The 26970-nt window shown below is 43.3% G+C and overlaps 2 protein-coding genes across 3 annotated transcripts in view; one reads left to right on the top strand and one right to left on the bottom strand.

The window, feature by feature from the left end:
* Positions 1-3658: 3658 nt before the first annotated feature.
* LOC113026103 (lysozyme C-like) lies at positions 3659-5919 on the top strand. The gene is made up of 4 exons (XM_026174541.1): positions 3659-3941; positions 5019-5177; positions 5531-5609; positions 5705-5919. The coding sequence occupies exons 1-4, from the start codon at positions 3683-3685 to the stop codon at positions 5769-5771; spliced, it is 564 nt and encodes a 187-aa protein (XP_026030326.1). The 5' UTR covers positions 3659-3682; the 3' UTR covers positions 5772-5919.
* Positions 5920-12486: 6567 nt separating this feature from the next.
* mbd2 (methyl-CpG binding domain protein 2) overlaps positions 12487-26970 on the bottom strand; it is a 34027-nt gene continuing 19543 nt past the window's right edge. Inside the window, exons 6-7 of one of the 2 annotated variants that reach the window (XM_026174542.1) lie at positions 24952-25080; positions 13130-13191 (exon numbers count right to left, since the gene is read on the bottom strand). In XM_026174542.1, the coding sequence (XP_026030327.1) occupies positions 24963-25080 (118 nt within the window). In that variant the 3' untranslated portion in view covers positions 13130-13191; positions 24952-24962. Of the gene's footprint in view, positions 13192-24951; positions 25081-26970 lie in introns of both variants that reach the window. The other variant, XM_026174543.1, reaches the window with a different exon arrangement.

The following is a 26970-nucleotide window of genomic DNA, read 5'->3' on the forward strand; positions in this document are numbered from 1 at the left end:
GACCTAGGACAAGCTGATGGCATAAGATGTAAGTACAACTCCTCCAGTTTCATATGCAAAAAAAATTATTGCGCTAGCTTAAGTGGTTGCAGAGCTACCGGGATTTAAAAATAGTTACGCAAAACAGAGCGTGCCCGCTCCGATCGGCTGTAAAGGGTTAATCGATTAACCTATCCCCACAAACTGCATGTCTTTGGACAGTGGGAGGAAGCCGGAGTACCCGGAGGGAACCCACACAGAAAGACCCCGGCCTGGAAATTGAACTCAGGACCTTCTTGCTGTGCGGCAACAGTGATGACACCATTTCTAACCCTATGTTTTTGGAGAAATATGTAACTGGAGTTAGAGTTGGGATTTTTTGATAATAAAAAATGCAGGTCATGTGATCATTATTAGTTTCCCTCTGATTGCCAAGACTTCTCATAACAGAGAGAACAGAGGGTTATCACCACAGTTAACTGAGCTCATGTTTCCTGTTGTACTAGCTTAAGCTATGTAACTTCATTCTAATTATTAATTACTGAATGACTACTGTTTACCAAAACTTCATGTCCTGTACTGGGGACATAAATATGTGTGTTAGTGTTCTTGATTCATTTTATCTTATCTCAAATATCTTGGTTTCTGCATAAAAATGCAGATGTTGACCTCTGTTATTTCCCCAGTGTCCAGGTAAGGGTAGGAATATAGCTCAACCTGTAAATGGACAGTTATCAAATTAAGTTCAGCTCACCATTAGCAGTTTATATGGATTCATTTACAGCAGGGCTGCCCAATCCCGGTCCTCGAGAGCTACTATCCTGCAGCTTTTAGATGCATCCCTACTCCAACACAGCTGAATCAAATGGTTTGATCTCTTCAGCATGCCATCATGTTTGGCAAAGGCCTGATAACAAGCCATTCATTTGATTCAGGTGTGTGGGAACAAGGATGCATCTAAAAGCTGCAGGACGGTAGCTCTCGAGGACCGGGATTGGGCACCCCTGATTTACAGCATCTTCCCTTATTTTTATACTTGTTGTTCTCTCATCTGTACTTTTGAAATTCCTGTCACACTTAACTCTTCCCCAAAGCATCGACCACACATGATGTTCGATTTGGGCAGCAGCCCTTTTATTTGCCCCACACAAACACACTGAGGTTTTGCTTGTTCAGCCTGGGACACAGACACTACCCTGGTGGCTCGTTGCTCCCTTCTGTGTCTCTGCTCCTCACTGTCAACATCAAACACAACTCAACGCACTGCGTCACCCTTCCTCTGCAGCAGGCCACAGACCATGCCCCCGCCATAATTCCCTTCATTTTTTTCTTTGTTTGGACAAAGTGCTTTTGAGAGATGTCAACATGGCAATAAACTGTGCCAAGCAAGTTGTTAGGGATCCTCTAGGCATCAGAGCCTGGTAAGAATGGATCATATGATCATCTGATGTGATGTGATGGTGCTGCTTCACCAGACTGATGATCCTTGTGTCTGGTTCCAGGTTGGATGACGTGATAACTTTGAGGGTCATGATCTCACAAAGTATTTGGCTGGATGTGGTCTTTAACCAGCACATAGAAACAGGAGGGTGTCATCAACATAATAAAATGCCCCTGTCTTCCTCTGAAGCATTTGGGCTGTTTCTGTGTTTTTGAGCTAACTGGAGTGAAACACACTGAGATACTCAAACTAATAAACTGAATTAAAATCTTGATTTTCAGTTTGTGTTATTTATCGTTTCTAAAATATAACCCTCGATGTCATCATTAATTCATCATCAATTAAAATATGTCATTTTTCATCCCTCCATCTTTGACATTTATCCAGTTCAGGGTGACAGTGGGGCTGGGGTCTATCCCACCTCCCAAAGGGCAGAGTACACCTTGGACAGTTCTCCAATCTGTTGCAGTGCCAATACAGAGAGACCATTCACCTCTGTGGGTAAGAGAGAAGCCACACAGACACAGAGAGAGTATGCAAACTGCACAAAGAATAGCCACAGAGTGGATCTGAACCTAGAACTGTCTCGGTCATGGGTCGGTGACCTAGTGTTTTGAGTTTTGTACTTTTACATTTGATTTTATCATGGTTTATGACTGTTTGTGTTTTGGTTTCTGTCCTAGTATTTCTACCTTCCTAGTTCTGTAGTACTTCCTGAGTTCTAGTTCTTAGGTTTTGTTATTTGGTTTCTCGGTGTTAACTCTGTGTCTTTCTGTCCCACATTTCAGGTCTCTATATTCTGTCTCCCGAGTCTCTGTTAAGTTTACATGTCTAGAGTTCAGTCTGTGTTTCCTGTTTTACTTTGAAGGTCTGTGTCTCATGTCAGTGTTTCTAGTTTGCTTCCTTTGTCTCATCCTGCCTAATTACTCCCAGCTGTGCTCTCCTTTTGTGTCTCATTGCCCTTGTTATCCCTCAGTGTATTTAAGCCCTGTGTTTCTCTTTGTCAGTGTTGTGTTCTCCCTCATGCTGTGTGTTCCCTTGTGTGCTGCTCTGTGATGTTTAATTTATATTTTCCCAGTCTAGTTTAGTTTTGTATAATTTCCTTGAGTCAGTAAATAAAGCTGTATTTTGAGTTTATTCCCGTGTGTTGTGAGTCCTGCATTTTAGGTCCAATCTCCTGCCTGCCACACAGCAATCCTTGACAAGAACCTTCTTGTTATGAGGTGACAGTGCTAACCACCCTGTGTATGTAATTTTTGTTGTATTAAATTATCCAAGTCTTTAGAGTCAGAGTTCCAAGAAAATAATCCTTCAACTGAATTTTTTTTCAAAAAGTTAATTTTCCTTTTCTCCAAACACTTTGGGTTATCACCAGTATGAAAGCCTGTTTCCACCACTTAAAAAAAAAAAAAAAGAATTTTGAAATTTCCAGTTAGCGCTGCCAATCAGTAATCTACGTGAATGACGACGTCATTTCCTTGTTACCCCGGAGCTGAAGCCCTCAGCTACAAATGCTACAGCTAAGCTACCGGTATTACAGCCAGTCATGAACGCACAAATTGCTGAATAATTTCAACATGGCTTCACCAATGCTGAAATCCTTGTGTTATTAGCTGAATCACATGGTGTTACTATCAGCAAACGTACTCTCGAAATCTCCAATTTGTTGCGATGCAGTTTACAGTGAGTGTTCCTCTGCGCCATATCCTTCCTAACAAGAAAATGATGTCATTCACATAGATTACTGATTGGCAGAGCTAACTCGAAATTTCGAGTTACTTTTCTCAAAATTTCGAGTTAATAAGTTGAAATTTTGAGTTATGGATACTTTTTTTCTAGTGGCTTAAACGGGCCTCCATACACCAATGATGACTTAATGATTTCTTTTTTAATTCTTTACATTATTTTTCACTGTTTGAGCTATAACTGGGTAACTACATAAATGCTTGTTATTTTTTGAGAAATATCTGGAAATTAGAATAAAATTTGACTTACATTTGGACTGAAATGTGGCAACTTCAAGTTGTATCCATTATTGTGTTCAATTTTAAAAGCATTTTATATTTTAGTCTTTTTTTAGTGCAATATTATATTCATGGTATGATTCATATGGTCCTGTGTTGTAAAATCAATAATAAAGCTTTGTATGCTTTGTTTCTGCCATTAATTAGAACTGCTTTAAAAAAAAAAAAACCTTCCTCAAACATCAGTTTGTCTCACTCTGATTGATCTGCTTTGTTTGTCTGTCTGGAATTTGTAACCATGAACCCACCATTGCTTGCTATTTGCTTTTGCGTGACTCATGCTCAGGTCCTCTTATCTGAACCTAGACAGTTACAACTCAGAAAACTCAGCAACAGCTCTGGACAAATTCAGACCAGCAGAGACACCATGATGAAAAGTCTATTCTTTTTGCTCTTGGTGGCTGTAGCGAACGCTAAACGCTTCCAGCGCTGTGAATGGGCCCACAAGTTGAAGGATAGTGGAATGGACGGCTACCGCGATGTCAGTCTGGCTGACTGTGAGTATGACCTGTCAGACTGCCTGGTCTCACACACAAGAGCTAAATGACTTCACATGTGAATCCCATGCTAGGCACTTTACGATCAGCTTGTTATGATACACACACTATGTGTGTGTGAATGGGTGGATGACTGGATGTGTAAAGCGCTTTGGGGTCCTTAGGGACTAGTAAAGGGCTATACAAATACAGGCCATTTTTACCATACTTGTTACAGCTTGTTACTTTACGTTACGTTCAGTCTGTTGCAAAAACACATCATTTGTTCCCATTTCTTTGGTCGAATTTACAAAAATGCCAGAAATGACCCAATTAGACAGGCATAAAGAAGTGAAAACAAGTCTTATGGATCAGTGTTAATGTAGCTGACCATTAATTTCCATCACAGTTTTCCTCAACAAACTTTTTTCCTAAAAAAATAAATAAAACAATAACTAAATATAAACAAACGAAGGAGGACAAAAACTGTGATGAAATGTACTGACACTTTTGTCAATGAATGAAAATGAGATTAAAAAAAATCTTGGAGATGTTAAATCTTGGAGATATTAAGCAGAACTAATTAAGTTGCATAGAAGTGTGGGACAAGCTTGGAAGTGATCCAATCAGAAGCTATTTCCTTGTGCAGCAAGGTTAGACCAGTGACAGTTTAAAAGTATATTCGTTGGGTTAGACGTGAACGATTGAACTGCCCTTGGAAATGGAGGTGGTTTGGAACGGGCATCCGTAAAACATGGTAGAGGCTTTGTCATGTTTGATGGTACTTTTCTGCATTCATGATTCCATCCATGTTGACAAACTCTCCAACACCACTGAGTTTAATCTGCCATTAAATACCATCTGGAAGAACTCTGATTGGTAAGGCTTCAGTTTTCAGCATGATAATAATCCCAAAAAAACTGCCATTGCACTGAAAGTGTACCTAGTTAGAAAAAAACACAGTGGAACACTATTAGTTTGGTCTTCAAATATGATAAAAATGTGATTATGATGAGAAAAGTGGATAAATGAGAAAGTGTTGGTTTTAATACCTGACGTTTAGATTTCAGGAGTCCATGTCTCCTGTTTTGTCTGCAGGGGTTTGCCTGACCAAATGGGAGTCAGACTACGACACCATGAAGACGCACCACAACAACGATGGATCCACTGATTTTGGCATCTTTCAGATTAATAATCGCTGGTGGTGCAATGACAAAATCATGTCTTTCAGAAATGGATGCCAAATCAATTGCAAGGGTCAGTGATGAGCCAGGTCTTGTTGTGATCTGAATGATACCAAGGTTTAGGATTGGTTCATGGCATGAGGGGTTGTTAGAACTTCATCCAAGCAAAGAACCTAAAGATCTGCATAAAAAGCATTATTACTGAGAAAATCACATCTTCTATCAGTTATTATGCAAAGGTTATACTGGTCCAGCCCACTAGAGATAAAATTTAAGTTTTTCTTTGTACGTCACTGTTTTCCAAGCTTATACAATAAAACGTGTGTCAAAGTGGATGGATTAATACCTTTTCTCCTGTGTTGTACTTGTTTTACCTCAATCACCACATCTTAATTGCCATCATGTATTTACTTTTTTTAATCACAGACCTTTTAAGTGATGATGTCACCGTGGCAATCAACTGCGCCAAACGTGTTGTTACAGACCCCCAAGGCATCGCAGCCTGGTAAGAATGAATGATGTGATTCTAAAAACTGATGGTCCTGCTTTTTCTGGATAGACAGTCATTTGTGAAAGGATTAACTGCGTGTCTGGTTTCAGGTATGGATGGCGTAATCACTGTCAAGGTCGTGATCTCACACCCTATTTGGATGGATGCGGTCTTTAATAATCAACACATAGAAACAGGAGGGTGTCATCGGCATAATAAAATGTCCCCATTATCTTCTAAAACATTCAAACTGTTTCCATATTTGATTTTAAAGAAGTAAAATCTACTTAGTTACTAAAACCAATAAATTCAGTTTAAATCTTGACTTTCAGTTTGTGTGGCTTACCATTAGAAGATTGGAACTATGTTTTGTTTTGTTTTTTACATTTCATTGTTCTCCTAACTCTTTACAATTAGGTTGTCTTATTCTAGGCTAGTAACACAGACTGGAAAATTAGCCTTATGAAAACTTAAGTACAGTAGCTTCAGTAGCTTGAATCATTAATCATTCTCTATCTGAGTCTCAGTCTCTCGCATTGTTGTGGAGAAATTTTGGCCCTCTCTTCTTCACAACAGTGCTTCAGTTTATTTAGTTTGTGGGTATTCGTTTATGCACTTAAGGTCCCGCCTTTGAATCAGGTTGGACTTTATCCTGGGCAGTGTAACATGTCAATTCTTTTCTTTTTCAGTCATTCTGTTATAGACTGGGTCAGAGGAGTTCCTGGTTAATTCCATGACTGTAAGTTGTCCTTGTACTGTGGCTGCAAAACAACCCCAAATCGTTACTCTTGTATCACCTTAATTCACGCTTTGTATTAAGTGTTTGCGCCGATGTGCTGTGTTTGGTTTTCATCAAATGTGGTATTATGCAATATGGCCAAACATCTCCACATCTAATCTGTCAAAAGAGCATTGTTCCAAAAGTCTCATAGATGGTTCACATGCAGCTTGGCAAGCCTAAGTAGTGCTGCCATGTTCTTTTTAGAGAGAATGGGCTTTTTGCACTGTCTGACCATGGGATGAATTTAGTGGGGTGTCTAGTACTGGGGATGCTACAGACCAGCAATGTGCAAAAACTTTTGCTTTGACAGAGGTGCTCACAAGAGTCTTGTTTAAGGCCTCGGTGCGCCTGCTTGCTGGTGAAGTCAAAGTAAACTTTATTCGCATCTATGCTACATACAGTCCAGTATAGGGCTTTGGAGCGTGATGTCACGGGAGGGAGGCCACGCCCCCTCTCGCCATGACAGTAGGCCAGACAAAACACACGGAAGCATCAGCTATGGTTCGTACGCACTGTGTTGTCGGTTGCAACGGTAGATCACACGATAGGGAAGGCAAGAAGCTGGAAAATGGGCTCTCTTTTCATTGTTTCCCCTCCTGGAGGCAACGGGAGGGATCTCATGTATCCGATAATACTAAACGAAGACGTCAGGCTTGGATTGCAGCGGTCAGACGAGCGGATATCAAGTTCTCTGCCATCCCCAAACGAGAGCAATTGCCCACCTGAGAATTCATGTTGAGCGAGTAATAGGTAGTTTGCGTAACAAATTCAAAATGCTACACACTACAATGCCAATCCGATTACTCACATCATGTGAGAGTGAAGACAGCACTGATTGATAAGATTGTTAAGGTGTGCTGTGTTTTGGTGAATATGTGCCCCAGTGTGGTTGTCAAACCAGGGCCAAATGAAACTTGCTCTTGTTGAATATTCATAAAACTGCTGTGTTGCATGTACAGTTCATTGTAAAGAATTGTACTTTCTATAAAGTGGTTTCAATGAAACAGAAAGAAAAGTATGTTTATTTTTTTTAAATTCAAGATCTATTCACATGTACTTAGCAAGTACATACACATGAAATGCAAACTATTTACATGGCAACACACAGCTGGCATCAATCATGAATCGTTCATCTAGAGCAAATTTTGGGGCAGCTGCTGAGGAGAAGTCAATGTTATGTGCAACCTCTGGCTGTATCTTGGTCATATGGTGAACGTACTCACAACGTGGAGGCTTAAAAACGGCCAAATCTTGTACCCAACAGTTTGTGAATCAGATGTGCGCCTCCAGGGATTTATAATTACGAAAATGATTTCCCCTATGCGCTGACTCCACAGACAAGGTACGCGAAGATATCGGGATAGGACAACGGTGGTAGGCTGTCTGGGTTTCTACTCCACTGCCTTATTTCATACGGGTCCACATTACCGATGCACGCTATTTTTTCCACGTACCGTCTCTTGGCGTCTGGGCGCAATCGGTCACGATACAGCCCTTTGTCTTTTGCGCTGACTTTAAGCATGGTTTTGGCAGTACAGCTTCCAACACTGTGTTTGTTTTGATTTGTTGCCTTCTGACATGGCACATCCCATCCCACAATGCACTACGGCATGACGTCAACTCCAAAGCCCTATATAGAGAGACGAGACGACGAGGCTCCAGTTACAGCAGTGCAAGTAAACAAACAATAAATATAAGAAGAGTAAGAAAATAAATATACACTTTAGGACCAGGGGTAAAGGGATCAGAGGGACTGTTCACCCAGGGCGCCAAACAGGCTAGGAAACCGCCACTGGATGCAGTCTTGCCATTTCAACCAATCTGCTTTTCAAAAGTTTTTTTAAAGTTGCAGTAAAAGTCATTGAAAAGATGAATCCCTAACAAGAAAATAGCAGTTTCACAGTGCTGAAGACTAAACCCAGAGTATTTTAAACATGTGACAGCCAGTTAGCATGTATTGAAAACACATTGGCTTCACTCATTTCAGAAATGCTTGGCTAACAAATACACATGACACTGAATTTATCATGTTGTTTATGTCAAAGCTCTGTAGCGGAAGGAGATTTAGGCACCTTGAGAAGACTAGTGTTGTGATTGGGCTCTATGCAAACAAAACTGAATTGAACTGAATTGGAATGGATGGATAATTGAAAACCATAATAGGCCAAAAGACTTTTGAAATTGTTTTAATGCACTCTGCTGCTGCTCATTTGCTTTCCCATAAAGTACACTTAGGCTGTGTGTGTTGTGATGGAAACAATCAGATGTGACATCCAGAAATAACCAGAACAAACGCCGACTGCACAAACACGCACACACAAGCTTGTGTTTGTATTGATATAATGGATTCTCTAACCCCTAACCCTATATCCTTAAAGCCGCTCTCATGAATATTCATACATTAAAAACACAAACAATTAATTTGTGTATGTGAAAGGGGTCGCTCGTGGTGACAAATACCCTGATAATTATGCTCTGCAGCTCTCCTCGGCACTGGAGCCTTTTTCTTCTGCTTGTTATTAATTTTATCTTTTTGTTGCTTTAATTCCAGAGGAAACAGCTGGTTAAAGACTGAAAATGCTGATGAACCCACTGCACGCTCATAGATTCAGTTTTATGTTCAGATTCATGAAATATGCAACATGAAAGCTGCAACTTCTCTCCTGTTTATCTTACACTTCTGACTGTTAACATGCAAGAGGAGGAGGGTGACATTTTAAAAACAGGACACAATCGAGTACTTTTATCCGCAAACTGTGCAGAATGTTTTTTTTTCCATACATCCATCCATGTATTTTCTTCCACTTATCCGGGGCTGGGTCGCGGGAGCAGCAGCCTAACCAGGGAAGCCCAGACCTCTCTCTCCCCAGCAACTTCCTCCAGCTTGTCTGGGAGAACAACAAGGCGTTCCCAGGCCGGCCGAGAGATATAATCTCTCCAGCATGTCCTGGATCTGCTCCGGGGTCTCCTCCCACCGGGACATGCCTGGAACACCTCACCCAGAGGCATCGTTATCAGATGCCTGAACCACCTCAACTGGCTCCTTTCGGTGTGGAGGAGCAGCAGCTCTTTTCTGGCCAAACTCCTCGTCCTTTGAAGGAACCCCATTTCCGCCACTTGTATCCACAATCTCGTTCTTTCAGTCACTACCCACAGCTCATGACCACAGGTGAGGGTAGGGATGCAGAATGACCAATAAATTGAGAGCTTTGCTTATACACTCAGCTCTCTCTTCAACGCGATGGACCGGTATAGCGTCCGCATCACTGCAGCCGCAGCATCAATCTGTCGATTTCCCGCTCCCTTCTCCCATCACTCATAAACAAGACCCCGAGATAGTTGAACTTCTCCACTTGGGGCAGGAATTCGTTCCTGACCTGGAGTGTGCACTCCACCCTTTTTCCGGCTGAGGACCATGGCCTCAGATTTGGAAGTGCTAATTCTCATTCCTATCGCTTCACACTCGGCTGTAAACTGCTCCAGTGCAAGCTGGAGGCCATTACCTGATGAAGCCAACAGAACCACAACTTCCACAAAAAGATGAGATGAGATTCTGAGACAAGAAAGTGACAGCCTTCTGCCACCTGGCTACGCCTAGAAATTCTGTCCATAAAAATTACCAACAGAATCGATGACAAAGGTAACTCCAAACTCCTCCCACACCAGGGTTTTTCCGTCAGCCACTGCCTGAGCCGCGTTCCGCTTGGTCTGTCAGTACCTATCAGCTGCCTCCGAAGTCCCACAGGCTAACCAAGCCCGATAGGGCTCCTTCTTCAACCTGGTAGCTCCCTTCAACTTTGGTGTCCACCATTTGGTTCAGGGGTTATCACCACAACAGGCACCAACCACCTTGCGGCTGCAGCTCAGTGCAACGGCTTTGGCAATGGAGGTGCTGAACATGGTTCATTCAGACTCAATGGCCCCAGTCTCCCTCGGAATGGTGTTAAAGCTCTGCCGAGGGTCTGCATTGAAGATCTCGTGAACCAGGGCCTCTGCCAGGCGTTCCCAGTGCACAGTCACTTTCCAAGTCTGTCCTGCATCTTCCCCCGCTACCTGATCCTGACAGCTCAGTCGCTCTCTTTACACAAGTGTCCAGAAGATATGGCCGCAGGTCTGGCGATACGATTAGAAAATTGATCACTGACCTGCGGCCAGGAATGTCCTAGTGCCACGTGCACTTATGGACTCTCTTATGTTCAAACATGGTATTTGTTATGGACAAACTGTGGTTTGCACAGAAGTCCAACAACAAAACACTGTGGACTTCAGATCCTGGAGGACGTTCCTCCCAATCACGCCCCTCCAGGTCTCACTGTCGTTGCCCACATAAGCATAGAAGTCTCCCAGTAGGATAACAGAGTGTCCAGGTGGAGCACTCTCAAGCACTCCACCCAGGGACTCCAAGAAGACTGGGTACTCTGACCCACCACTTGATGCATAAGCGCAGACGACAGTCAGGACCGGTTCCCCAACCCAAAGGCGCAGGGAACAAAACTCTCGTCCACCAGGAAAAACCCCAACAGGCAGCAAGCCGAGGGAATACTAGGATACCCACTCCCGCCACCTCTCACCAAGGGCAAAGAGTTCATCATTAAGTATTTGCTCTACATTGATTCCATGTATTCAAAGTGAAGATTTTCCACTTTTAAAGAGTAAAAATTTCATATTTGTTATCTGGAAAGGTCAGTGATGGTTTGAATCATTTTGAGGCTCTCACCAGAGACCAGAGTACCTTTATGGAACAGATATTTATACTACTAGGATGTGCTGTAGGTATGAACATGAGACCGGACATTTACAGCACACAGCATTTCCCTCTCAAACATAAAAAAAGCTTAACACATCCTCTTTGGATGTGTTAAGCTTTTTCTATTTATGATATGAAGTTTTCATGCTCTCATATTCTTCAAGAGCCCCCTCAAAGACAGAGACTTTTCACAACCTCTCACTGTGCTGTAAGCATCTCTGACTGAAGTGTTCTTGTGCCTGAATAGAAGTAAAGGTCTGCAGCTAGCTTCCTACACATGTAGGAAGCTTTCACAGCAGCAGCACAGTAATGCTCATGGTTTTAAAGTGGCATGCTCATGGTTGTAAAGTTTGAGCATAAATCCAGATTTATCACCTGAAATCATCATTACTGGTGCTGCTTCCTGCCTCCAGTCAAACCTCAGCTGCTGTTTTCTCATGCGGAGCACGGACGGAGCTGCTGTTACAGGATGGAAGCAGGAATCCCTGAACGAGGCAGAGGGAGAGAGGAGCATCTGGCACAGAAGCAGGATTTTAAATGTGTGGTTGCAGTGATCAGAAACCGGCATCATGGAGCCATTAGCAGATGCAAATGAGGCCAGAACTGGCAGGCTGGTTTGTCTCACTCTGTCTTTAACACACAAACACCACGAACACCAATACAATCACACACAGACTCCAACATCTGGACTGGGAGCAGTTTGTGCCAAATGTCTGACAGAACAAACTACCCGCTGATTACTTAACTTTTCTTTGAGCTCCAACAATGACTTCTCATCCCAGGTTTTTCCTCATAATTTATTTGCAGGAGCCTCCTGGCGGCTGTACCTTGATTTATCTGCCACAGCAATAAGCACCAAGAGATAAAGGCCCCAGATCTGCTAACTCCTTACTGTGAAATTAGAGGGATGGCACTAAAATCTACTTGTATAGGTTTACGCCGTCGGTATACACTGAAAACCGCATACAGCTAAAGTGAAATAAAAAATTTTTAAAAATCAGATTCCACATTGTTAATTCAGTAGTTGATATAAATCCCTTTGGCAGCAATTACAGCTTTCAGTCTTCTTGGGAACGTCTCTGCTGGCTTTGCACAGCGGGATTTACAGAGGTTTATCCCATCCTTCTTTGCAGATCCTTTCAGAGAAGGAGATTTTCATGTGAGACCAGGTGTGTGACCATTCAGGCAAAACAAATGTTTAGATGCTAGGCGAAAATACCACTACATATCAAGAAGGGGGAGGTCTGCACAGTGTTATTAACTGTAAACCTTCTTCAGCTCCCTTCAATTCCCGATATCTGACCTATTTAGCCTCATTTTGGGGAAACAGCCTCCATGCTCAGAGAAAAACAAAAAGACAAACATAACTCTGAATATAATTATTTATTCCAGTCCAGTCCAGAAAATGTACACATATGTTCTCAGAAGGTATAAAATTTATCTTTAAATAAGTAATTGTTCTATTTCATATAATTGTAAATTCTCATTATTTCATTAAAACCCCTGAAGCTGACATATGACACCACAAAGGAACCAAAATCATAAAAGAGCAAAAAATGAAAGTTAGTAGAGTTAGCAAAAGCCGTCCAGCAGTTTGCAACCTGACTTTGGGTCTTTATGAAGGACTTGCTCTTAAGTACATTCTGTTTTTTTTATTTATTTTTTTATCTACTTTATATTAAAAAGAAAAACTGCAATAAAAGAAATGCTTGTTGTAAAGTTTGCACAGAGAGAGGATTAAAGGCTTTGGTTGCTTCAAGCTGGTTCAGGCTCCACTTATTGCTACTGTAGCCTCCGATGTCAGAGGCATTGTTGCTGGTATTGTGTCATTATTGCTGTGGTTGTTGCTCCCACTGTTGCTACTGTGACTCTGGAAAAAAAAATGTTTCCAGATGTTTAGAAATGTCAAGTGCAAAAAAGGCTCCACAACAGGAAGGTTGAAGCGATCATCCACGGAAACAATGGATCAGAACGGGTGACGTTTGGGCTGTGGGAGGTCTGGTTTTTGGTTTGTTGTCTGGATTAAGATGAAGGCGGTGATAACCCTGAGGCTGGTAAACAGAGGAACTCTAGAGAGACACAAAGAAAGAAGAGGAGTTACTATGACAGTTCACGTCTGAGTTTGAAAGATCTTTAAAAGATGGGCTGTTCTGTAAAACAACCTTCAAGTTCAGTTCCTATTTGCTTAAATTAAACTGTAAAAACAAAAAAAAATTAGCACTTCATAAATTCAAGAAGCATTTGGGTTCAAATTAACTCTACCCCAGCCCTACAGCATGCTTGACCTTAAGTGGGCCAGGCCCTTTCTGTTAGGTGCTTTTCTGCCTGAAATAGAGATGATTAGATCATTAGTCTATATGTCATGTTATATGTCTAATATCTTTCTTTTAAATCACACATTTTATAACCTGTAGTGAGCAATGCTCAATCAGTGAACTGACCGATGTGCCTCATTAAATGTTTATGTGAGAGTGACCAGAGACCAGAAGCCTGGATTACATGAAAAAAAGTTACCACTATTGTACTAGCCTGTTTCTGTGACTGGGGCTTTAATGTTTGTTCAGCTAACACAAAGAAAACCCAGCTTTGTTGAACGTGTTGATCAGCACACTCACTGATCCTGAGATTAAAACCTTTGGATCGTGTGTTTCTTAACCTACATTTTTACTTGTGGTTACATGAGATAAGCCTATTTTAGTTTCTATGATAATCAGGCCTCCTTTGTCCATCTTTTTGCATGACAAGACAATGCTCTTGGGAAAAGTGAAGATATTTTAAATCTTGGAATTAATGTTTGAGTTTGGTAGGGATTATTTAGAAAAACTGTCCTAAAAAATATTTACCGGTAAAAAGCTGCCACTTGTGTGTAGGCATTAATGAAGTGCAAGCAAGCACTGATATCTTCCCAACAAATAGATTGTGAGGCTCTGTGGAGACCTCTGAATAAAACTCTGCCTCCCACTTCCTTCTCTATAAACCCCAAATTGACTCATTAAGTTCATCTTAATAAAATCCCCCAAACTAACTGCCGTGTGTCTCCCTCCTCCTGCAGAATAATAAACATTCGCCTCTGTACACATTGAAATATCCAATTAATGCACTGAGCTTCCATGTTAATCATTAACTCCTCCATTAACCCCACCCCACCTTCTCCTCCTCCTCCTTGGTACAATAACGAGGAGGGTGGAGCTACAATTAGGACAACTAGGACCCTTTTGCTTGTACAGAAAACATTTTAATAATATATCAAACATCAGAGTGAAGCGTTCGCTCAGCAGGAGAGAAGAGGTGATATCACACACATCATATGTTCTACTCCTGCTCCTCCTCCTCAGCCTCCCCGTCTTCCTCAGCCTAACAAAGACGTTTGACCACACTGCTGACCACTAAGTTTCCAATTTTCCCAATGTGCCATTGTGAATCCCCATTTTTTTAATACAGAACAAAATCCATTTTTATTCTCATCCTTGAGCTTTCAAATGTCTAATTAAGCCATTGTTAATCCATCATTGTGGCATTTTCAAATCCTTCCTCCTTCATTTCATTTCCATTTTCCATCATAAATCTCTTTTGAATCAATCATCCTGCCGCTTTGAACCCCTATTGATGCTTTCACTTTGCCACTTTGAGCTCTAACTTTAGTCATCCCTGTTAATTACCATCCTGAATTATTTATTTGCCATTGTAGTCGCCCTCTGTACCTTCTGTTTTAAATATTTAATTGTGCCATTTGATTCCCTCCTTCACGCAATTTGTCATTCATTGAGGCTTGTTTGAGTCCTCCCTTGTTTATATACGGAATCACCCCGTTCTTTCAGTTCTCAGCCCTATACTGGTCTCACTATTCCATTTAAGCTTACTTTTCCATTTAATTTAATTATTAATTTGATTACAGATGATTACATTTTTCTCTATTTGAACTCGTAATATGCCATTTGGAATCCCACCTTCTTCCCATTTTAGATGTTTCTATTGTATTGAATCCAATTTCTTTCTCCAGTTGGTATTTTCTTTTCACTGTGCAATTTACAATCTTTGGTTTTTAACGATTTTGAATCAGCTGTTTTATGACGAGCCTACTTAAAAAGGTTAATTGTGCCATTCAGAATCATTCCTTCATCTCACTTTGAGTCAATCCATCTGAAGTACTCAACCTCTGTATTTGTATTTTTATTGTGCTGTTTTGAATCCCTACTTTGTATTTCTTTTCAACACTAGTTTATATGTTGACGAATCCTTCATTAGCTTACTTTGAATGTCTCGTCATGACATTTATAATCCCCTCACCTCTTTTTTGATAGGTGTAGTACTGAATTTGCAAACTGTACTCTCTTGCTGCACTCGTTTTAACTCCTCAGTTTGACTCCTGTAACTGTAACTGAGTCTGTAGCCTGTAGTCTCTTACTGCATCTAATCTCCTCCTTTAAATGGTTTTAAATTTTAAACAATCCCATCTCTAATTTTATGTTTTTAATTTTTTGATTACACCATTTTTTTTATTCTTAACTATCCTTTTTTTATCCTTCGTTAGCCTAATTTAAATTCAAACTGTACTATTAACCTATGCAGTCCAGTAGGCATTTTTATTTCTATTCATTTACTGAACCATACTGAATCCCAACATCTTTAAATTTTTAATAATTTTGTTATTTCACCTTCCCCTTTCTTCCATTTTTAAATCTTTCTTTCTGAATCACTAGCATCTAAATAGTTTTTGAACCGATGGGTATTCCAAGATGAAATTGGCTTGCTTTAAATCTGTCTTTATACCATTTAGAATCCCTCCTTGAAACTGTTATCCATGTTGCTGTAGTACTGAATATACAAAATCTCATCTGCATTAAAGCTGCATTATTTTGTTGTTGTTTTTTATTGTCATTTATCTTTTTAGTCTTTTTTTCATCCCCAGTTTCTACTTTTGAATCATTGATTACATGATGACAAATCCATTGAATCACCTAGCAACTCATTCAGACTGCCTCCTTAATTCTGATTTTGGTTCACTTTACCTGTAACTGAACCTACAACCCCACAGTTAAACATTTATTTTTAGACCCTTCCTGTGCCATTGTGCATCCTTCAGATTTGCTAGTGTTTGCCAAATCCAGACTTAATGATGAACTCTTTGTTGTGCTGTGTTAGTGTTTCTTTGTTTTACTGTTTCAGTATTAATGCATGTGAATGTTTTCTTCCTTCACTGTTTCCATGTTTCGGTCTGATAATCCTCAGCTCACTCTTAATTACTCCCTAATAATTAGAAAATCCTGATAATCTGCTGCTTAATCGAGGCAATTCAGCTAACTGACAGCACACGGGCACACACACTCAGCAGTTATCAGCCTCATGAATGACTTTGAAGCAGATAATTCTCTGTGTCTCAACATGCACTAATTACCAGCAGCTGAAAAATGCTGCAGGAGTCTGAATCAGCTCCTCTGGAAATTACAAGATACACAGCTAATATTCACACACACACACACACACACACACACACACACACACACACACACACACACACACACACACACACACACACAGAGAGAGAGAGAGATGCTGGTGTGTGTTTGTATCAGTCACAGTCTTTCCTCAGTCAGCAGTGTGAATCTTTAGTCTCGATCAGATAAAAACGGCAGTCTGCTCATTTTAAAGGAACAGTTCAATGTTTAGAGAAATCCTCTTCCTTCGTGTCTTCCCCACAGTCACACGAGGAGATGGATATCAGCTTTATGTCTGTGGAAGACCTCTGAGTGGAGAAAGGTGGTGCTGAAAAGGAAGCTCTTTTTGGCTCATATTTGCTCAGAAATGGGATTGAAAGGTCGAAATGAGGATGATAATCGCACATTAATAACACAATTTGACAAATTACACTTCAGCTTAAAAGACATTTTTAAAAAATTTAATATAAATATACCAGCTGATGAACATGCATGGTTCTGCAGTTATGTAAAACTTTGATTACAGTCCTACATCAAAACTCAAAATCAAGGCAGTTGACAGACTGCATCATTGGTAGGTGTTTCAGCCACTGTTTACTTTTTTTAAACACCCAAATGAAAAAGTTTTTAACAGAAAAAAAACTGTAAAGCCAAAACAAATCTATGACATTTTAAAGGTAACATTTTCTAATGCCTAAAAATGTGCCAGCATGAAGCTAAAATGGACACAGGCCTAATTCAAACCCCAACAAGTGCAGAAATGCCAATGAGAAATGTTTCACCTCACACAGAAACTCTTACACTCTTAAAAGCAGTACACAAAAAGCCCACAAGGCATGAAAAACCAGCGCCGCTTTTCAGTCTTTTCAGGCTATGGACAATAGCTCCTAATGCAATGAGACTGACCTGTTAATATTTGGCCAAATTTGGCTAACAGCTGATCATTGAGCTTAAACATAGAAGCAAGAAGCTATGACCACTGACCAAAGGTTTATTAGCTTTAAAAGGATTGTAGAATAAAGAGTGAGTTAAACCTAAACCCATCTGTTTGCACAAAAACTGCTTCTGTCATGGTCCTGGGCCATGTTGGCCCAGTGTTCTTAGTTTTCTTGTATGTTTGTATTTTGTTCCCTGTTTAGGCTCTGTTTCCTGAGTTGCCCTGTTGTGTTGTTCCCTGAGTGCTTTCCCTTTGTGACTCTCACCCCCTGTGTGCCCCTCTGTGTATTCATGAGCCCTCGTCCCCTTTCGTGTTTATTCCGTGTCTCCCCTGCCCGTTATGTTGGTGTTCTCCCCGTGCTCTCTCTCCTCCTGTCTGAACCTCTGTACTTCCTGTTTCACCTCTACCGTCAGTGTTGTGTTCACTCCTGCCATGTCCCGTGATTATTATCAGTGTCACCTGTGTTCCCCGTGTGCTCCCACTTCCCTCATGTTGTGTGGATCTCCCTGTGTCTCTCTGCGTATGTTAGCTTACTTTTCCCAGTTTAGTTTTGTATTTCCTATGTTCTGCCATTCCAGCATTAAAGCTGTGATTTTGAGTTCATCCCCGTGTCTGTGAGTTTTGCGTTTGGGTCCTCCTCCTGCCTGCCACACAGCGAATCATGACAGTAGAACGCGACCAGTAATGGACCCAGCAAACTCCGTACGGAACCGGCAGCGTGCAGGCTCCGCCTTCCCTAACGAGAGGAGAAGGCAGGAGGCTCGGCATGCCCGGGAGCGCGAGTCTGCCTTCTATGGGACTCGGTTGGCTCTAGGTGGGCCGCGCAGCCTCCAAACTGCAAACGCTGCTGCCTTTTCCCCACATCGTCCCACGGTGATAAGAGTTGGAGGATTCAGCCTATCGCCTGCCACAACTCCTCCGGCTTTCTCAACTTCCGGTTCACCTCCCCAGTCGCCGCCCACGTCCTGCGCAAAGAAGAGGGTTACTCGGCGGCCGAGGAGAGATTTCGTGCCTCCGACAAGCAGCCTATCTCCGCTGCAGTCCTTTGCGCTCTTCCTGGGACTTCCACGCTCGGAGCTGCACAAGCTCCCCGTTTCTCCGGCGCAGCCCGGTTCGTCATCGGCTCAGTCAGCCGACATCACCGAAGTGTCTGCGCCCACTGCCTCGGGAACTCACGGCACAGTTCCCAGGAATAAACGGCGCTCACGCCGTCGCCACCCTAAAGTTACTGAGCAAACTCCGGTGGTGAGTGACTCTGACAGTTTTTTCCATGCCACTTCCAAGTCGGACCGACTCGGACGATATTCTGCTCCTGAGTCCGCTGTTTTTCAGGTCCGTAACACATCAGAAATGAATAGTGAGTTTGAATATGACTGTGTTTCCAGGGCTCATAATGTTTCTAAGTTCACCTCCGCACCTATTAAGCACGAGACTGAGTTCATTACCCCCCTAGAGACTGCTGTTCATGCTAAATTAAAGAATCCTGGCACTGTAAGCTCCATGCGCGTCATCCCAGAGGCCATTAACTCCGTGTCTGGTAATTCTGGGTCGGTTAATCCTGAACCTGCATTACCTACCCTCACGCCCATGTTTCAGAGTGACTATTTTTCCTGTGCTCCTCCCAGGTCAGCAGCAATTAACACACGGACTGATAATCTCGCCTTAGAGAAGCAAAAGACTATTGTTGAGCTGCATACTCATGAACAACACCGTAAAGTTAACAGTTCTGAGGTCCCTGTACCTGCTGAGTATAAGACCGTGAATGGTGTTTCTTCACTCCTGGACTATGCTGCTCTCCAACCTATATGTTTAGAAACAGTTTGTGTGAATGCTCCTGTGTCCGCAACGGATCCCTTTGTGCCCGGTATTACAGACACTGACTCTGCTAGACCCGGACCTTCCTGTGCAATGACTGTTTTAGAGACTGCTACACCTAACATGGACACCTTAGGGCCTACAGAGTTACTAGGGGTGGTCCGCCATGAATCTCTGTTCGCTAACACTGTTTCTAGCTCCACTAACTCGATTTTCCCTGTGTCTGTTACTGCTCCTGAACACTGCTCTCCAACTCCAGTTCCTGTAACCAGGGAAGCGCGGGCCCAGCTTTCCCTTGCTCCCGTATCAGTTCCTCGGGAGAAGGTGGCTGAGGTCCAGCTGGTCCCTGCTTCTGTCCCCAGCCTGGCAGAGGCTCCGTTCATCCCGGCACCCGTATTTGCTCCTCGGGTGGGGTTGATGGACACCCAGCCGTCGCCTGCTCCTGTTCCGGTTCCCCGGGTGAGGTCAGCCGTGATCCTGCCGACTCCTGCACCCGTCCCAGTTCCTCGGGTGGGAGCGACAGAGGTCCAGCTAGGTCCTACACCTACACCGGCCCCCAGGGTTAAGGCAGCCAGAGCCCAGCTCATCCCTGCACCCGTATCTGTTCCTCGGGCGGGGATGGCTGGTGTTCGGCCAGGCCCGGCACCCGTTCCTGTTCCCCGGAGGAGAACAGCCAAGAGCCAGTCACCAGCTCAGTCACCAGTTCAACTCCCTGTTGGCCCACCATCTCTGCAATCACCATTACAACTTGCACTTCTGTCCATAACGCAGTCAGTAGCACAGTTATTAGCACAGTTTTCTGTTCTGTCACCAGCTCCGTCTCTAGCTCAGTTAGCTCAGTCACCAGCCGAGTCTATAGCTCAGCAACCCATTCAGACACTGCCAACCTCAACTGAAAGCCTTTGTGAGCTTTCTCCGCCAGCTGAGGACTGCGCGGTGCTGACAAACTTTGGACAGACTGTTTGCCCTGCACAGCCCCAGCCGTTGCATCCTAAGCCGGCTGCGTGCCCTGTGCTGCTACAGTTAGCGTCCGCTGTGCCAGAGGTCCCCGCACCTGCTGGCTCTGCATCCGTTTCCGCTGGAGGTTCAGGAGAACCTCTCCAGCACCTTGTCTCCGCTGGCGGCTCTGCTCAGCCCGGCCAGCACCTCCCTGTCTCCGCTGGAGGGTCCGAGGGGCCCGTTCAGCCACCCGTCTCCGCTGGAGGGTCCGAGGGGCCCGTTCAGCCACCAGCTGCTCCGCCAGCGTCATCCAAGTCTTCGTCCTCGTCTGCTGCGGCTCCGGCCTGTGCTCCGTCTGCTGCGGCTCCGGCCTGTGCTTCGTCTGCTGCGGCTCCGGCCTGTGCTTCGTCTGCTGCGGCTCCGGCCTGTGCTTCGTCTGCTGCGGCTCCGGCCTGTGCTTCGTCTGCTGCAGCCTCAGAGCCTTCGTCTGGCCCAGCCTCAGAGCCTTCGTCCTCGTCTGGCCCAGCGCCCACCGGGCCATGGCCAGCACGCCTGAGACTGGAGAGCCGCCGCTGCCTTCCGCGCGGCCGGCCCCCTGAACTGCTCCGTCGTCTCCTTCGCCGCCGCCGCTGCCTTCCGCGCGGCCGGCCTCCGGACCAGCCCTGTCACCTGTGCCACCCGCCTGTTCGGCCCCCCGACCGTGTGTCCCGTGAACTCTTGTGCCTGTGGGCTCTGGGTCGGCCCCCTGAACTTTATTTTGACTATGGTCATGTGCTCCTGTGTTTTCTGTTTGTTTTGTTTCCCGTTCTGGTCCCTCCGTCCTGGTCCCCCGCCTCCCGCCCTGGGTGGGTTGTTTTCTGTTTTTGTTTTTGTTTCTCGGGTTTGGGCTGTCGGGAGCCAGCCCTTTAGGGGGGGGTACTGTCATGGTCCTGGGCCATGTTGGCCCAGTGTTCTTAGTTTTCTTGTATGTTTGTATTTTGTTCCCTGTTTAGGCTCTGTTTCCTGAGTTGCCCTGTTGTGTTGTTCCCTGAGTGCTTTCCCTTTGTGACTCTCACCCCCTGTGTGCCCCTCTGTGTATTCATGAGCCCTCGTCCCCTTTCGTGTTTATTCCGTGTCTCCCCTGCCCGTTATGTTGGTGTTCTCCCCGTGCTCTCTCTCCTCCTGTCTGAACCTCTGTACTTCCTGTTTCACCTCTACCGTCAGTGTTGTGTTCACTCCTGCCATGTCCCGTGATTATTATCAGTGTCACCTGTGTTCCCCGTGTGCTCCCACTTCCCTCATGTTGTGTGGATCTCCCTGTGTCTCACTGCGTATGTTAGCTTACTTTTCCCAGTTTAGTTTTGTATTTCCTATGTTCTGCCATTCCAGCATTAAAGCTGTGATTTTGAGTTCATCCCCGTGTCTGTGAGTTTTGCGTTTGGGTCCTCCTCCTGCCTGCCACACAGCGAATCATGACAGTTTCTTTATTTTGTCACCATCTTTAAATTTCCTGCAGACTAACAGCAGACACCCTCTTTCTCTCTTCGTAGCAGAGATGCCAGAATGCAGGAGAGGGTCTAAAGTGGGCCTCTTCCCACCTGTATTTACTATAATTACTTTTTAAGGCTTTTTAAGGTTTTTTGTCAATTTCAATTATTCATATAAAATATACATCTCCACCTAAATCATTCACATTACAATAGATTAAACCACACAGTAATGTTTTTCCTGCACATAAATGATTTTGTGTGGTACCAGTACTAACATAACTCACATCAACACTTCTGGTAATGAAAACTGATGCATTCAAAGAAAAGAATACAGCACCGTTAGATGTGTTTGCCCCCATCGTTCATGGCAGCAGTATTGTAATGTGTTATTGCCACCTAGTGTAGCATGTTTCTGAGTAAGCGCAGAATATAAAGGGTCGCATAAAAGATAGAGAATGGCAGAAGCCAACTCAGCCAGAAAACCAACATAAATAAATTAGCAGGACGCTACAAATAAGAGTCAGAGCAGCAGGAAGCAAAGCAAACAATGTGAGAATTCGACAAAGATTTAAAAGGGTTGTTTCAACAGCTCCGAAGCAGAAACACACACATACACACAAAGAGAGAGAGAGAAGCTGCCCACTGCCCCCTCTCTCTGGTCCAGCTATAAAAACCCATTAGTAATCACTCCTCGACTCTCAGTGGCTCTTTTCGCCCAAACGACTTCCATCCAGCCAATCTGCATAAATCTGCATTAATGGACAATTTTCCCTCCACAGAAAACAAATGTGCTTTAAAAAAAGCCTCCTTATCTGTCAGCTTTTAGAGGAAGCATCAGCACACACACTCACACAAAGACACACACACATATACGTAACTGCAGCCTCTATTAACAACAGATAAAACCCAACAGACATATCATGACACGCTTACAAAAGCAATATAACACGAGTGCCGGACAGAAGAGCGCCATGATGCTGATGCTTCAGCTGCTGAATCCTCCCACAGACCGTACGGGAAACATGCATACGGCCACGGGAACTCCACTCCAGCTTTACGCCCTTCGCCATGTTGGTTTGTTTTCTGGAGCCAGAGGAGCCGTTAGAAGGTCAAGTGCTACATTAATGGAAGATGCTAGGAACCTTTGGTTAGTAAGGTGACATTTACAGTTTAGACACATGGACTGCAGTACTGGACTTTTCTAGAGGTGCAGGTGAAAACATGGTGTCAGGTTGGACTTTAGCCGGTCTTTAACCTGCAGCTCCCTCGCAGAAACATGTGATGTTGGACTGCACCAGTGCAATAATAATCCAGTTAAGAACAGTCTGCAGGGATCGTGGATGGTTTAAAACATGAATGTAGATGCCCTGTCATCACCCACTGGCCTCTGAAGTATGGCTCTGAAGCCACGAGTTGAGCGTTTTCACTGTCACCACATTTGTGCTTTAAAACTAATATAAACGAATATAACGGATGAGTTGTAAAAAAAAAAAAAGGTAAATGGCCTGTATTTATATAGCGCTTTACTAGTCCCTAAGGACCCCAAAGCGCTTTACATATCCAGTCATCCACCCATTCACACACACATTCACACACTGGTTGTGGTCATATCCTCCTCATGTGTTTATGACCCAGAACGACTGAGTCCATAAACTCACCAGGAAAGTGTTTAGAGGTCAAATGTGAGATCAGATATACTCAAAGCATAATCTTGAGATAAACAGCATAAAGCAAGACTGTCTGTATTTTGAATATGTTTTACAAGGCCAGCAGGCACCAACAGTTCAAACATGTTCATTAGTCCAAACTAACTGAGGTGACACCTGCCTCCAACACCAGCAACCAACAGTCAATCAAAGCGGAAACATCCCAAACTTTAAGTAGTGGTTCAGGTGGGAGAGAGGGCCATCGACCAATCGGAAGGTTGATGGAATGATTCCCGCTCATGCAGTCCTTGTGTTGAAGCATCCTTGGTATCAGTAAGATACTGATGCCGAGGGCTCAAACTGAGTAGAAAGACACTGTATAAGTACCGGTCCATTTGATGTACAGAGCAGAAATATGACACAGAGACTCAAACAGGCTGTAACCATTGACACCTCACATCTGTAGCCAGCCTCAAGTGGACATGAAGGAACTGCAGGTAAATTTTTATGCTCCAGAGGTTGCACCCCACATGATCAACTCGTTTAACTCATTTGCTCTTTAGCACCACCCTCAGGACAAACTGCACTTGAGTTTTACCGACTGACTCAAGAAATCACACCAACGTTTAACCAGCCAGGTCTGTTCTCCTCGAGTTTTCTTTGTGGGTAAAACCCCTTCGAGGTCTGAAACTCTGCAGCAAAAACCTTTTCATTCTGAAAACAGCCTCTGGTCTGCTGCGCCGTCCCGTTGCCACGGCGACCTTGACCTGGATAAGCAGCCGGAAAATGGGCGAGATGATGGATGGCTGTGTGAACTTCTGAAAGTAAATGTTTTTTAATCTGGATTTGTTTACGGGCTCCGCAGAGTGAAACATAGGCAATAACCAAACAAACTGTAATACAACACACACATTAGCCACTGAAACACACACACACGCACACAACCCCACGGCCCATCAATCACACACACAGACACACTGCTGCGCTGCTACATAGCTGAGTTTCAATCAGACGCTGAGAATCTCATCAGCATTCACAACAAGTCTCACCAAACACACACACACACACACACACACACACACACACACACACACACACACACACACACACACACACACACACACACACACATACATAAGGTTCTGCATTTAAAGGTTATATATTATTCTATTTATTCCTTGTTCCTGTTTGATTCATGTTGTTTGCTTTGTTTGCTTTTTGTTCCTAGGGGTTTGTTTGCCAGGCAGATCATGTGACTTTTATTTGCCTATCTTGCATCACAGAGTGAGATAACTTTAAAAAGTCTCTAACACTTCTTCACGTGGCCACCAGAGGTTATTAAAACTTAACTACACACTGTAACAAGCTGCTCACAGCAGTGACCTGTGACACTGCTTAAAAATCACTCCACAGAAACTTTATTTCCTGTCTTTCACAGATATTTCACCTCCAGCTCTCCTATTCTGGAAAGCACGTTGAGTTACCATGACTACCGGTTAACGTCATCTGTCCAGTCCTATCGGCAGCTCATGTGCACATTGGAGACGACGTCTTTAACCCGTTCATACTCATTTCCCCCACATCTCACCTGTCTTGTCTTCAGGCCTTCTTCCCCTCGAGCAGCTCTCGGGTGTTTTCGGCGGCCCGCGCCAAACTGTCAGCCATCAGTGCCTTCTCCAGACTCCTCCTGGCCTGGTACACTTTCATTTCCTGCTCCCTGCACGCACGCGCACACACACACACACACACACACACACACACACACACACACACACACACACACACACACACACACACACACACGTCTTTTTCTATTAAGATGTCTTTACTATTACTCGTAGTCCACAGTCTGCTGGTTTCTCCTGACAGTTTTAATTTCATATAAAGACCATTTTTATAAAATACAAACCTTAAGCAACTTTATTAATCAGAGCAAATGTATCAAAGCCTGCAGACTAATCCTGCACCTCAAGCACTAAATCTTAATACAACGATGATGAACAGAAAACATAAATCATAGAAAGTGACACCTACATTAAAAATGAATAAAATTAGAGTACACAGTTCTGATTTTGTGTGTCCAGTCCTACTGGCTGATTGGATGCATGTATCAGCCTACAAGAATTGGTCACGTCCATCACAGTGTTTTTGTTTTTGTTTTGTTTTTTCATTTTTTTTGCTATTTCAATAGTTTCATCTTAACCTTGTATTTTGTGTCATGACTGGATATTACAGATGCACATAGCTTTTGGGTATGGAAACTCGAATTATTTTGCCTCAAATATGCATCCTTTTTATCAGCCAGCAGGGGGCGACTCACAGAGCTGCAGCTGTGTAGAAAATGGCTACAGGTTCACTTGATTTATGAGTACTGCAAGCACTTTCCTGCTGAGTTTATGGCCTCAGTCGCTAGGTCAAGTCTTACTGGACATGACACCAAGTTCATTTTGTAAATTGTGGTCCCTGGTGTGGTGTGCTCACATTAAACACGAAGCAGTTACACTCAAAGTCTATGCAGAAAACTGTAGGACTTCTAGTGAAAAACTGAAAGTAAGTCTGTTCCAGTTGTCGGATATTTAAAAGATGCAACGTGCTTCTAAGTTTATGTGCTTGGTTATGCATTATTCATACTGAATAAAATGCTTTATCCACTTTCTACATTTTGATCACTCTGGTTCAAAAACAAGAATTATCCAGGACACTTATCCAGAATACTCACTGGTTGTTGTGTTATTATCCAATGATCTTCACTGAAGAAGACAAACTGGGGACATATTTATCACTTTTATATAAAAATACTGTTGTAATTAAATGTATTTGTGCATGTAAACACCAGACTGTAAAACCCATTCTGATGTAATCAAAATGAAGACATTATGTCGCACATGGTCACGGTGATGAATTTCTGGCTGTCCACATACTTTTGCAGATGAATTCTACTCTTGATTGAGCCATTAATCAGACTGAGTTTAAAATTCAAAGTTACTTTAAAGCAAACGTGTAAGCTTTTCTCTCTGTGCTGAACCATCCTTTACAGAACACAGACTCAGCCTCATGTGTACATCTGAGACTGAATCTGGATCAAGAAAGAAAACACAGTCAAGTCAATCGAAAGATGCTTTTCATGGGATAAATAAGACTCTTAATTAAAAACGGAGATAAAAAAAAAATTGGAAATTGTGTCAAACAGCGGGAGAAAGATATGAATAAGCTACCCAAAATGAAAACGTGAGATTTCAAAAACAGAGCTGTGTTGGCCTGATGTGCCACAGGAGGAAGAGGTGGTGGAAAGATGAGGAAGAGGAGGGAGAGGAAAGGAATGAGAGCAATTTAAGATGACAAGCACATTCAACTGGAGAGAGAGAGAGAGAGAGAGAGAGAGAGAGAGAGAGAGAGAGAGAGAGAGAGGGAGAAGGAAAGAGAGAAAGAGGAGGTAAGAGGGAGAGAATGGGAAATTAATGGAGGGGAGAGATAAGGAAAGGAATACGAGGAGGAGGGATGGAGGAAAACAGAGGAGGAGGGGTGGAAATGGGATGAAAGATGAAGGTGGGAAAACAAAGGAAGAGGGGGATGAAACATGGGAAGGATGACGCCGATAAAGTAAGGA

Source organism: Astatotilapia calliptera, chromosome 7, assembly GCF_900246225.1.
Source record: "Astatotilapia calliptera chromosome 7, fAstCal1.2, whole genome shotgun sequence".
In the NCBI taxonomy this organism is placed as follows: domain Eukaryota; kingdom Metazoa; phylum Chordata; class Actinopteri; order Cichliformes; family Cichlidae; genus Astatotilapia; species Astatotilapia calliptera.

Coding starts and splice junctions, on each gene's coding strand:
- LOC113026103 (XM_026174541.1), top strand. CDS start 3,683: ATGAACCCACCATTGCTTGCTATTTGCTTTTGCGTGACTCATGCTCAG. Junction 3,942..5,018: donor CGATGTCAGTCTGGCTGACT/GTGAGTATGACC, acceptor TTTTGTCTGCAG/GGGTTTGCCTGACCAAATGG. Junction 5,178..5,530: donor ATGCCAAATCAATTGCAAGG/GTCAGTGATGAG, acceptor TTTTAATCACAG/ACCTTTTAAGTGATGATGTC.